Raw genomic sequence first — 12,810 nt, forward strand, 5'->3', positions numbered from 1 at the left:
GGGAAGCCCTATCATGGTCCTGGGAGGGAGGAGAAGGGATGAGAGCAGAATTACATGAAATATAATGGACAAAGGCCCTGTCAACCACGGTGGAGCAATTAAAATCAGGGCTGCTCAAGAGGCCAGAATTAAAGGACCACAGATAACTTGGAGATCTGTCGTGCTGAAGGAGATTACAGAGATAGGGAGGGACAAGATTATGGAAGCATTTTTTTATAGCAAGGATGAGAATTTCAAAATCGAGGCGTTAACCTGGAGTCAATTTAGGCCAACAAACACAGAGGTGATGGGTGAACAGTGCTTTATCTGAGTAAGAACACAAGCTTTGGATGAATTCAAATTACAGTAAAATGTGGGAGACCAGCCAGGAACGCGTGAGAATAGTTAAGTCTAGAGGTTGCAGAGGAACAGAAAAAAGAAAGCACGAGAAAGAAAAAGAAATACGAAACAAAAGGGAGATTGGGTACAAGAGTCATCACCTCTTTCTTTTGACTTCTAATGACAAGAAAAAGATCCACATTACATACAAAAACGAATGACAAATCTCTTAATTAAGCTCATACTTACAGGGAGGTGAGTGATCGCAGCCCTTGAAATGCGTCAGCTGCAATCTCTGAGATCTGGTTCTTACTCAGGTCTCTGTCGGGGAAAGAAAGAAAAGAGGCATCAGAAGTAAATTTCAATTCTAAAAAAAAAACTCAGGGCACGTGCCATCAACTCCCATTTTTTTCCTCACCATTCAAGTTGTATTGTTTTTGTGTCATGAGAAATGCAAATTAATAATGCAAGGTCAAGGGAGCCTCATGAATGTCAAGTCCAATGTTCCATCTCCTTAATTAATTAAATTTATGAATAGATTGGAGGGGAGGGTGGAGCTTATGAAAGGAAAGAAAACAAATGAGTAGAGAATGCACACATGAATGTCCTATCAGGGCAGGATCAAGCTTGGCTATCATACCATCCACAGTCAAAAGCTCACTAAGAAGGGTGCAGTACTGGTGGTTACATCAATGAATTAATAATCCAGATGAATGTAACCTCAAATCCCACCATGGCATTTGGAGAATTTAAATTCAGTTTATTTGTAAAAGCGACCATATAGCCGTCAGGTGTTTTTGTGAAAAACTACTCATTTACTAATATCTTTTAGGAAGGCACTTTGCTGTCTTTAATTGATCTGACTATTTGTGTCACCAGTCTATCAATCCAGCTCCTCGATTGGCCTAGCAAACCACTCGGTTATGGCTAGTCCCATTCAGTTTCTGGTCAATGCCAGCAATTCAAGAACACAGCCACTCCCTACCTCAGGGTAACTGGGATGGGCAAGCAATAGTCAGGCAACTGCCCAGGTATGTCTTGCCCACAAAGTCAAATCCAATATAAACATCCAATCCACCCCTTAAATCTACTCCATCATCAGCAAAGTGATGGAAGGTGCCATGGACAGTGCTAACAAGCAACACTTACTCACCAGTAACCTGCTCACCGATGCTCAGTTTGGATTCCTTCTGGAGCACTTGGCTCCAGACCTCATTGCAGCCTTGATCCATAAAGGAAGGAAGAACTGAATTCCATAGATGAACTGAGAATGACTGCCCTTGACATCAAGGCAGCATTTGAACAAGTGTAACATTGAGGCGGTCTAGTGGGGTTCTGGGAATTGGAGGGAGTGCTTTCTGCTGCCCGGCGTCCTACCTAGCACAAAGGAAGATGGTTTTGGTTGTTGGATGCCAATCACCTCAGCCCCAGGACATCGTTAAAGACATTCTTTGAGGCATGGCCTGGGATCAACCATCTTCAACTGTCTCACTAATGACTTTCCCTCCATCATAAGATCAGAAATGGGATGTTGGCTGATGATTGCAGTGTTCAGTTCCATTTGCAACTCCTCAGAAGTAGTCCATGTTCACATGTAGCAAGACTTATGCTACATTCAGGTTTAGGATGATAAGTGGCAAGTAACATTTGTGCTACATAAGTGCCAGTCAATGAACCACCTTCACATTCGATGGCATTAATATCACCAAAACCCCTACCATTAACATCCTGGGGGTCACCACTGACCAAAAACATAACTGGACCAGCCAACTAAATGCTATGGCTACAACAGCAGGTCAGAGGCTGGGAATCCTGGGGTGAGTAACTCACCTCATGACTCTCAAAACTCTTTCCACCATCTACAAGACACAAGTCAGGAGTGCGATGGAATGCTCTCCAATTGTCTGAATGAGTGCAGCTCCAACAGCACTCAAGAAATTCTACAACATTCAGGGCAAAGCAGTTCAGTTGATCAGCACCCCATTCACCCCCTCCACCACTGACACACAGTGACAGCAGTGTGTGCCAGCTATATGGTGCACTGCAGCAACTTGCCAAAGCTTCTTCAACAGTGCCTTTCAAACTCCCCAACCTCTACCATCTAGAAGGAAAAGGGCAGCAAATGCATAGGATCATCACCCATGTGCTTGTTGGCCTTCCAAGTCACACATCATCTGGATGGAAATATATCATCATTCTTTCGTGGTCGCTAGGTCAAAATCCTGGAACTCCATCCCTAACTGCACGGTGGGTGTACCTACACCAGATGGACTGCAGGAGGTCAAGGCATGGCTCACCACCACCTTCTTGAGGGCAATTAGGGATGGGTAATAAATGCTGGCCTTATCAATGACACCCACATCCCATGAATGAATTAAAACAAACACATCTTATGAATGAACAAGCATAAAAATCTGCGTTTATGAATAACAGATACTTGAGTGAATTATCAGATGAACATGCCATGGCACTGTATCTTAACAGTGAATCAATGCCTAAAGGGAGCAAACTGGCAAGAAAAGGGTTAAACATTAGTGAAAGCTTCACTTTAATGCACTGACATCTGAGTTTACGAAAACCTAGGAAACCACAGCTTGAGAAAAGGCCCTTCATCCCACCAAACTGGTTGAGGTATTGTATAGCTTCAGATTTTTATTTCCATTGGCTGCACCTGTTTTACACTGTTGCACAAAGTCAAAATCTACCCCAAGGCCTTCAGGCGAGAAGGAAAGAACAGCTGACCAAAAAAAAAACCCACTGTATGATGGTTACCTGGTGGAGTATCTCACACCCATTATAAAATCCTTCTGATTTTCATCGCCAGATATAGATTAGGTAGGTTCAAGAATGGGCAGGTCTCCCACTCTGGCAGATCATTGTTGAGGAGGAAAAGGCACAAATTGCCACCCAAAGTAACGCCCACATTGCAGCCATTGCAAATTTGCACATCAGGCACGTTGCAGGCCAGAAGTATTGGAGAGTTTTGTCTTACCAATACCTTGCCATCCTTGATCTGATCTGAGCCACAACCAGAGAAAAATGCCAGGCATCCTCTGGGTGAGAATATTATTGAGCACTAAACTTGAAAGCAGTCAGTTGCTATGGCTGAGCGCCCACTGGGAGCAAGTTGCCAGTTGCTTAGATTAATTATACTTAGGACCCTAATTATTATTATTGCTATCTTATCAAATATGTTAAGTAGACACTTAATTAAGAAATTACTCCAGGAGTGTGAAAGGTCTGATCATTACTGGCTACTGATGCCATGGGAGAGTTATTATAAAGAAAGCACCAGCAGAATAAATTCAACGCTCCACAGCTCCAGGATTATACTCTCTTCCTTGTGCCCCCACACTCCTTTTTCTCAATCTGTTCATTGACGTTCTTAATGAAATGCTGAAAAAAATTATGCCAATTACTGACTGCGTGATCAATGTTTGTTGCCAGACTTGTGTGTTGTACCTAACATCGAGTCTTGTATTCTCACACTTCAGGTATAAATTGCCATGTCAAGTACGTCAAAATGGACAGAAATGTCCATTTATTTAGCATCTGGACATTTCTGAAGACTGCAGTGCTTTGAATTTTTGCTGTGGGGGTATCACCATGTGAATGCCTCATATGAGATTTGTCAGGCTGATGTTTTACAAAAGTCACAAGCTTTTTAAAAAAATAACCAATACCTAAAAATATTCGTATCTCGCTGCAGGTGATAAGTAACAATTGGCGGGGGGGGATTATTCCCAGGCAAGAGGAGGCAGGTTTGGGTGCAAGTGTAGAGTCAAATCCCCTAAAAGTGACATTGGACTGGGGTCCCGACATCATCCTGATCTCTTCTAGTTTTTACCTGAGTGAACGTGAAGACAAGAGGGATATCCCCATGTAGCTAAGGGGCAGATGGTAGCATAGTGGTAATGCCACTGAGCTAGTAATCCAGAGGTCCAGGCTACTGCTCTGGGCTCATGAGTTCAAATCCCATCACGGCAGCTGGTGAAATTTAAACTTAGTTATAAACCTGGAATATAAAGCTAGTCTCGGTAATGGTGACCATGGAACTATCAATTGTTATAAAAAATCCATCTGGTTCACTCAGGTTTTAGGGAAGGAAATCTGCCGTCCTTACCTGTCCTGCACGTGACTCCAGACCCACACCAATGTGTGACTCTTAAATGCCCTCTGAAATGGCCTAGTCAGCCACTCAGTTCATGGGTAACTCAGGATGGGCAACAAATGCTGGCCTTTCCAGTAACACCCACATCCCATGAAAGAATAAAGAAAAGTTGTTGGGCAAGGTATTTAAATATTCTAATAAGCAATTAAGTTCTGTTTTAACCAAGGTTTCTAAATTTATCAGCCAGTGGACTTATTTCCTGAGCTGAATGAAACTCGCTAGGGTCACTGAGGCAAGTGCACAGTGCGGAAAGCTTCTTCAGTGAAACTGACAGGCCGAGAAACCTTCAGTCAGTGAAACTGAAGAACTGCAGCCATGGCCGGGTTAGAGGCCTCTGCCTACAGCGCTCTTTTCTCAAAGTGCTTTCAGAGCTTGACAGATGATTGCCAACTTCTTGGAAGCCTGGTCTTGCAGTTCGCTCACCTCCAGCTGCACTTCTCTGCTGCCAGCCTTCACTGTGGTGTGGGGTCAGTTTATGCAGCTCCATCATGCACCCCTGATGAAAAGCAAAAGGAGCAAGCAGCACCAACAGCAGCAGTACCAGCTGCCTTCTCCTCAGTTGCATACCACTCCACGGGCAGAGGGGATGGACACAGAGATCCAGCTCCAAGAAGCTCAGGTCCCCAACTCAGGACCGACAGGTAGAGGATCAGTTTTCTAGACACCTTCACTGTGAACCAGGTGGGCCCTAAGTGATATTGGCCATCAAGGTGCCCGGCACCGGAGAGCCATCCCGGGATTGAGATTGTGCGCGCTCTTCTGCAAGGAGAGAAAGCAGAGAATTATTAGTGTTAGCAATGGCTTGTTTGGAGAAATGGACAACATTAACAGAGGGTGACTGTGAGGTATGGGTGTGAGAGGGCAGTAAGATGAGAGTGAGTGTTGGCTGTGCAGATGGGGATATGAGGTGGTGCCTGGAGAGAGAGAGAGAGAAATGAGTGGAGCTGCAAGGTGTGTTGTTCTAAGGAGAGCTGTGCAGCAGAATGCTGGGAACATCAGTGTGTGGGGCTTAAGTAACTCCCCTTTCCTGCCCTCCTGAGGTCCTGGATCCTCGTGGGGAACTGTCTCCATGTCGGAGGGGCCAAACTTCTGCTGTTGGCTTCCTTGGCACTTTCCATTCCACACCTGCTTAGTTGGGGAGGTTCCCCCCCTCTCATTTCAGCCCTTCAAATCCTGCAGCAGGATCTCCAGGTAAGAGTGAGATACCTGGAAAGCAGCCTTCCCACGTCTCCACACCATGCCTGTCATTGCTGCAGCCTCCAGAATCCATGTCCCGTTCAGTCAGTGTGACCCATGCCAGGGTCCCTTTAACTCAAAATTCTTCTTTTAGCAGAATTGACGTGCCATCCTGTCCTCCCACCCCACTTAGCTAGTGAACCTGGAGGTGGGATGCTAATGCCATGGCTGAGTTAAAGAGCCTCAGCACAACCAGCTGAAGCTGGTAACAAGCTCCTGATTGGCCCTATTGGTCCCACAGTTTGGCCAGGGGCTAAATTGGGAAAATTCCACCCAATGTCTCTGGCAATTGGAGGCAAATATTTTAGCTTAGAATTTCTGTGGGGATCAACAAGAGATTTTTCTGAATTTCCACAGTGCATCTGCCGTAGTTACAGGGGTGGTGGAGAGAATCCCCCATAGACATTTAATCCCCATCTGCCACAGTGAAGAATGGCGAGCTGTTCTTTAGTGCCATTATCATCATTCCAACTTTCCGATCTCCTGCTTGTAATATTTTACGTTCCTCTAGTCAAACTTGCAGCTAATGCTTGGTTATGGGTCCACAGTCACTTGTTGCTGTACCCAAGTGGTAAATAGTTTCTGGTTGATTTTCCTCCCCTTGCTCTTGTCTACGTCATTTGGAGAGTAATAGGTGTTGGCTTCTTTAACGTTGGGTCTCAAGTTTGCACTGACGCACATTTCCTGTGGTATATCTGGCCTGAGCAACTAACTTGTAAGCAGCAGGTGGGAATTTTATCAGAATTCCGGTTGCATGATGTTCCAAAGTTTCCAATGGGTGGAAAGACCACCAGTGGTGGAAACTGGGATTCCCCTTCAATGCAGAGATTGCATAAAGTTGAGAGTGTAGTGGAGTGGATGTCCACAGACCCCTGAAGGCATTTGGATAGGTAGCCAGGGTATAGAACGTAAGTGCAGGGAGGTTATACTGGAACTGTATAAAACAGCAATTAAGCCACAGCTAGAGTAAAGTGTACAGTGTCCATCACCACATTATAGGAAGGACATGACCACATGAGAGAGGGTACAGAGGAGACCAGAGGGGTCTGGAACTCTCAGTCTGAAAGGGTGGAAGATGCACAAACCCTCATTACATTTAAAAATGCTTGGATATGCACTTGAAGTGTTGTGAGCTGGAGAGCAATGGTTGGAAAATAGGATCAGGCTGGAAAGTTGTTTTATGGCCAGCACAGACACCATTGACCAAATGGGCTCCCTCCGTGCCATAAGTTTCTATGCTTCTACGATAGTAGAGAAATTGAGGGGCAGATATAGTGGGCAGCTGGAGTTTAGCCAGCATGGAATACTAGTAAGCTTCTATAATGAACTTGATGCACAGGACAGGTTTCTTACTTGAAACAGATAACTTTATTACAGAGCTCTTTTAGAAGCTGCATGCTCAAACTAGGTACACGACTAGAAAGCTCTGCCCCTAAGATTACCCGTGCATGGGGCTCATTTGCCAGTACAATCACGTGACCCCTAAAGGCAGTAGGAAAGTTTAAACCTACAGTCACTACATTTCCTCCCCCTTTAGTTTGTTTTATATTTCCTGTTTGCAAAGAATAATTTAATTCACAACATATACATATATACACAGGTCATGTGATTAAAGATTTAATCTCTAAGGTGGTTGACTCTTAAAATTCCCTCTGAACGAGGGCAATTAGGGATGGGTAATAAGTGCTGGCCTAGCCAGCAACACCCACATCCCATGGACGAATAAAAAAACAAGTGGTTTTCAATTGGGTCGGAGCGGCATAGCTCTACCACTTGAGACTCTCCCACTGGATCGACATGATCAGGAACTGCAGCATCAGGGACATCCTAAGTCAGTGGCAGTTCAGGGTTATGTAATTCAACGAGACATCAGGTATGTATATTCTAGGTCGATCTGTCGCCTCAGGAATTAAATGTTCAACATCAATTACAGGCGGAATAACTGTTTGTTGGAATGTCTCTCTACTCCTTAGGTGATCACATGTTTGCAAGCAATCCGGTCTTCAACTTCCACTTGGAATGACAAGGGTCCAATTTCAGAGACAATTATACCAGGAACCCAACTAGGTCCATTTCCAAAATTCCGCAAGAAAACTGTATCTCCCACAGTAAATCTTTGAGCTTTGCTATGAATAATGTGATTCAATTTCTGGCTATTCTAATTCTTCCCTACCTTCCCCTCTAAGTTTGGAAACACCAGGCTCAACCTTGTACAAAGGCGGTTTCATCAATAATTCAGATGGTGTTGAAACCATAGTTGCACCAGGAGTCGTACGATAATTGAGTAGAAAACATGAAATTCGAGTTTCTAGAGTACCTTCGGATAACTTCTTCATTCCTGATTTGAAAGTTTGCACTGCTCTTTCAGCTAACCCGTTTGATGAGGTATAATATGGTGCTGTTTTAATATGCTTAATGCTATTTAAACTCATGAATCTCTGAAATTCTGTACTAGTGAAGACAGTACCATTATCCGAAACAATGACTTCTGGTAGGCCATGTATAATAAAACATTGGCGCAGCTTTTCAATAGTTGTGCACAATGTTGGTGATCTCATTTCATACACATCCATCTACTTAGAATGCGCATCAATGATCAATAAAACCATGGCAACTAAAAATGGGCCTACATAGTCTATATGTAGTCTAACCCAGGGTCAACCAGGCCACTCCCATGGATGCAGGGGACCTGAAACAGGCAACTTCTATTATTGCTGACACTGGAGACATTGCTTGACCATGCTTTCAATGTCATTGTATATACCTGGCCACCACACATAGCTTTGCGCAAGCACCTTCATCTTCAAAATGCCTGGATGCGCACTGCGAAGCTCTGTCAAGAGTGGTTCTCTTCCTTGCAAAGGGATGACGACTCTTGATCGCCACAACAAGATTCCATCTTGACAACGTAACTCTGTTTTACGGGCATGGAATGGTCTTATCTCTTCAGACACTGGTGAATTCGACCATCCTTGTAATACCTGGTCTTGGACTTTTGACAAAATTGGATCCTGTTTGTCCAATTCTTGAGTTGCTTCACACCGACAGACGAAAAGTCCAAGAAATTCAACACAAGCACAGCTTCTTGTGGCACTGAAGCATGTACAATACTGTCTGGTAACAGAAGACGACTGCATTTGCAATATGCACATCAGGATGGTGTATAAAGGTATACTGATATGCTGGTAAAATCAAAGCCCAGTGTTGAATTCTTGCTGAGGCTATTGGTGGAATGGCTTTATCCTCACTAAATAAACCCAATAGGGGTTTATGGTCTGACATGCAGATACTGATAGAATTTCTTCACTCCAAATATTACTGATAAACCTTCCTTTTCAAGTTGTGCATAACCCTTCAGAGGGTTCTGGAGACATAGCCTATTGGCCTTTCAGAACCATCTTCCATCCTGTGTGACAACACAGCTCCCACACCTTAAGGAGAGGCATCACACGGGCTATGGGTGCTGCCCATTCTGAAAATTGGGCTGGCTGGATGATACCTAGTTTCTCTAAGTGGCACAATTCCGCATCCACCTTCTCCTTTAGGGCGTAAGGCACAGGTCTGGCCTTAAAGAACCCAGGTGTCGCCTCGAAATCTGCATATCTTTTTGCTTGTAAGTTTTTTATCTTTCCCAATTTGTCACAAATTACTCTGTCGTATTTCCTTAACAGCTCAGGAACTCCTGCTCTCACTCGAAATATTTCTGACCAGTTGAGCTGAATTTTTTGTAACCAATCACAGTCCAGAAGACCCGGTCCTTCACCTGTTACAATGATCACTTGAGGCTGGGCTGTCTGTTGCCTATAGGACACAGGTACTGTGGCGATGCCCTTTACCTGTTTTCATTCTCTAGTGTATGTCTTCAGTTGAACCGTGGTTTGCTCCAGATTCAGTGGTTGGGTGCCTTCATTTAGGTATTTAAATGTGTGTTGTCCCACCATTGTGGCCAAGGCTCCCGTGTCTACCTCCAGTGACTAGAGGCTTCCCAATCACTTGATGAATGATGGTTGTTGGTTCAGTTTTTAACTGCTTTGACATTGCATAGGAATAGATATCAGTATCACCAGCTTCTGGTTCTGTTATATCGTGCACTTCAATCACCATGGTCTACTGCCTGATTGGCTGTCTTGATTTCGCCCTGCATTGCTTCATCACATGCCCTTTTTTGTGATAGTAATGGCATTCTGCCTCTTTAAGTCTGCAGGTTTCCAGTACACGGTTACCCCCACATTGATAACAGATTAATTTCGGATTCGCTGCTGAGATGCTTCCACTATGTCTTTTTGTTTTTCAAGCATCAGAGGCTGTATCCCCCTTCGCGGCTGTCTCTCTGGTTTTTGCACCATGCCCAGAGGTAGGTTCCCGCCCCACATGAAGAACGGCGCCATGTTGCACACTCTGTAAAGCCTGCAAGTTCCTCTCAGCATTCTCCATTGCTAGTGCTATTTCCTGGTGCGCTTCAAATCAATGTTAACTTCTGCAAGTGAACAGCGCTGAATGGTGTTGTCGTTAATGCCACAAACCGACCGGTCCTGCAACATGGCATTGAGTGTATCACCAAAGTCGCAGTGCTCAGTTAACTGCTTCAACTTCGCTATATAAGTTGGGATGGACTCTCCCGGGGCCCTTACTCTGAAGTTAAACTTAAATCTCTGCACAATTACCGATGCATCGGTTGCAAATGCATCTTCACGAGGTCTACCAGCTCGTTAAAAGATTTAAAATTGGGCGTATTCGGGGCTGTCAGGCTGCGGATGTGGTTATATGTCTTGCTACCACAGGCACTCAAAAGAATTGCTTTCTGCTTCTCCTCCACATTTATTTCATTCGCCACAAAATAAAAACCTAGGTGCTCTATGGACTGGCTCCAATCTTCCATGGACGAGTCATAAGGGTCGATTCTGCCGAAGAGCAACATGACTGGTGAGTATACTTTTCTTTCTTTTCTTAAGGACTGACGTACTCACATTCACAAGTGAGGTGCAGTGTCGGAGCTATTTATCCTCGTCACCAAATGTAATGAACTTGATGTACCAGACACATTTCTTACTTGAAACAGATAACTTTATTACAGAGCTCGATCAGAAGCTTCATGCTTGAACCAGGTCCACGACTAGAAATCTGGGTCCTTAAGATCACCCACACTTAGGACTCATTTGTCAGTACAATCACGTGACCCCTAAAGGCAGTGGGAAAGGTTATACCTATAATCACTACAGCTTCCCACCATTTGTCCCAGCTTTGCCTATCCTACCTGTTTGGCATTGTCTTAAGCTGTTTCCCAGAGACACGTGGAAAGAATGCCAGCTCCTAGTGTATTTCTCCAGGTTCCCTTTGCAAGCCAGACTGGTTGGTCAGTCATTAACAGTGTCCTGGGGTGCTGCAGATTTGTTTGACTTGGGTGGCAATTTTCAAGTGTGTCCTGAATGGTTGACATGGCTTCCAACTTCTATCATCATTGTGTATCATCCTCAAAGACATCTATTCACTTCCCTCAGGGGAGCACAGTCACTAATTGGCCACATGTAGACAATTAACAAGCATGGATTTGACCCATTGTGAATCAGACAACAGGTACAAGTATCTCCTCATCAAGGGAGCAGCACAACCCAAGGATCCCTGCGCTAAAGACCAGAGCACTGCATGACTAACATCACATATTAAAAGCATGAACTAGCAGCTCTCTCTCATTGATGGGTCCATCTGTTCTCCCCCACTACAGTTACCTGCACAGAGCTTGTGGTTGGAGGTAAGGCTAAAGGAGGGAGAGCAGGGTGAAGTCGCTAAAACAATGCCAGCAGATGCATGGTTCCGATATCACTGCCATGATTATACAATTGATCAATGCTCTGGAAAGCCTGATTTTAACAAAACTCTTGTTTACTTACAAGCGTTTGAGTTTTTTGTATTGGCTGAAGGCTCCAGCTCCCACAGTCTTGATCAAATTTTGTTCCAAGCGTCTGCAAAGCAAAAAAGAGAATTTAATAATGTTTCAGCTGCAGACTGCAAATCATGTTGATGCTTACCTGGCAGCACCTAGAGCAAAAAGGAATCAATAACTCTGGGGCAATTAGTGCAAGTTTGGCAACAGGATCATGGTGGCAATGAGGGCAAGTTGACAGTGGCTCTGGGAGAGAAACAAACAGGGAAGATACAAAAGGTCAGCGAGCTCTGCCTCCTCTTCAGGATTTTGTACACGCGACCCCCGTCACCCAGCACACAATGGCCACAAATGACCGGATATGCATCAAGTAGTGCAACATGCTACAGGCATTTGGTGAAAATGAGGAAGGTGTTTTCAATAACCTGTTGGTCAGCTATTAAGTGCAGAAATCCATTCAGGGTCATTGGTAGGCCCTTTGTCTTTCTTTCTTTCTATCTCTTAAATCTCATTCACACCCACACACATTCCTATTCGATGCACCAAGGTGGACTTTAAGCATTACACACAGCATGCTTTCACCTCAGTCAACGAAAGCTGTTCTCACCAAAATGACAGCACAATTTGGCTTTAAAAAATTGTGCTCTGGTGCTCCAGTGAATAATACACACTTCATCTGTGCCATGAGCCAACCCTTTACTGGGGAAATGAAATGATTTCATATTTGTCTAATGGAACATTTCATTATTACTTTTCCCAACCTCCTTCCCCTACCTCTCAAAGTCCCACGCATTCTTTGTCACATTTCTTGCTCAAACTCAGGACTAATACTATCCTCAGCTTCTGTTCACTCTCTGTGAGATTGTTATACTCTTCTCATGTTCTGCTTGGGATATTTTCCAACTATTTCTCCCATAAAAATACAATCTTAAAGTTAGAAGGTTAAGTATGCATATTAACATCCCCCTGGGTTTCTGTCACACCAACTAACTGATTAGCCAGAGAGAGTCAGGTGGGAATCCTGAAATTAATGTTTGCTGCTTGGGTTGTTGAAGTAATACTGAATTCCTGTTTTCAAGGTCAATTAGATATCACAGGCAGTTATTGGCCTCTTTGTGTTGCTTTAGACAGTCTGTAAATATGTGTCAAGAAGGACACGTTTATATAACGCTTTTCATGACCACTGGATGTCTCAAAGTGCTTT

The 12,810-nt window shown here is 44.1% G+C and overlaps 1 protein-coding gene across 1 annotated transcript in view; it reads right to left on the reverse strand.

Moving 5' to 3' along the window:
• LOC144685734 (slit homolog 3 protein-like) overlaps positions 1–12,810 on the reverse strand; it is a 599,629-nt gene that overhangs the window by 193,303 nt on the left and 393,516 nt on the right. Inside the window, exons 10-11 of the mRNA XM_078550561.1 lie at positions 11,614–11,685; positions 568–639 (exon numbers count right to left, since the gene is read on the reverse strand). Of these exons, the coding sequence (XP_078406687.1) occupies positions 568–639; positions 11,614–11,685 (144 nt within the window). The remainder of the gene's footprint in view (positions 1–567; positions 640–11,613; positions 11,686–12,810) is intronic.

This window comes from Cetorhinus maximus, chromosome 10 (assembly GCF_964194155.1).
Source record: "Cetorhinus maximus chromosome 10, sCetMax3.hap1.1, whole genome shotgun sequence".
NCBI lineage: Eukaryota > Metazoa > Chordata > Chondrichthyes > Lamniformes > Cetorhinidae > Cetorhinus > Cetorhinus maximus.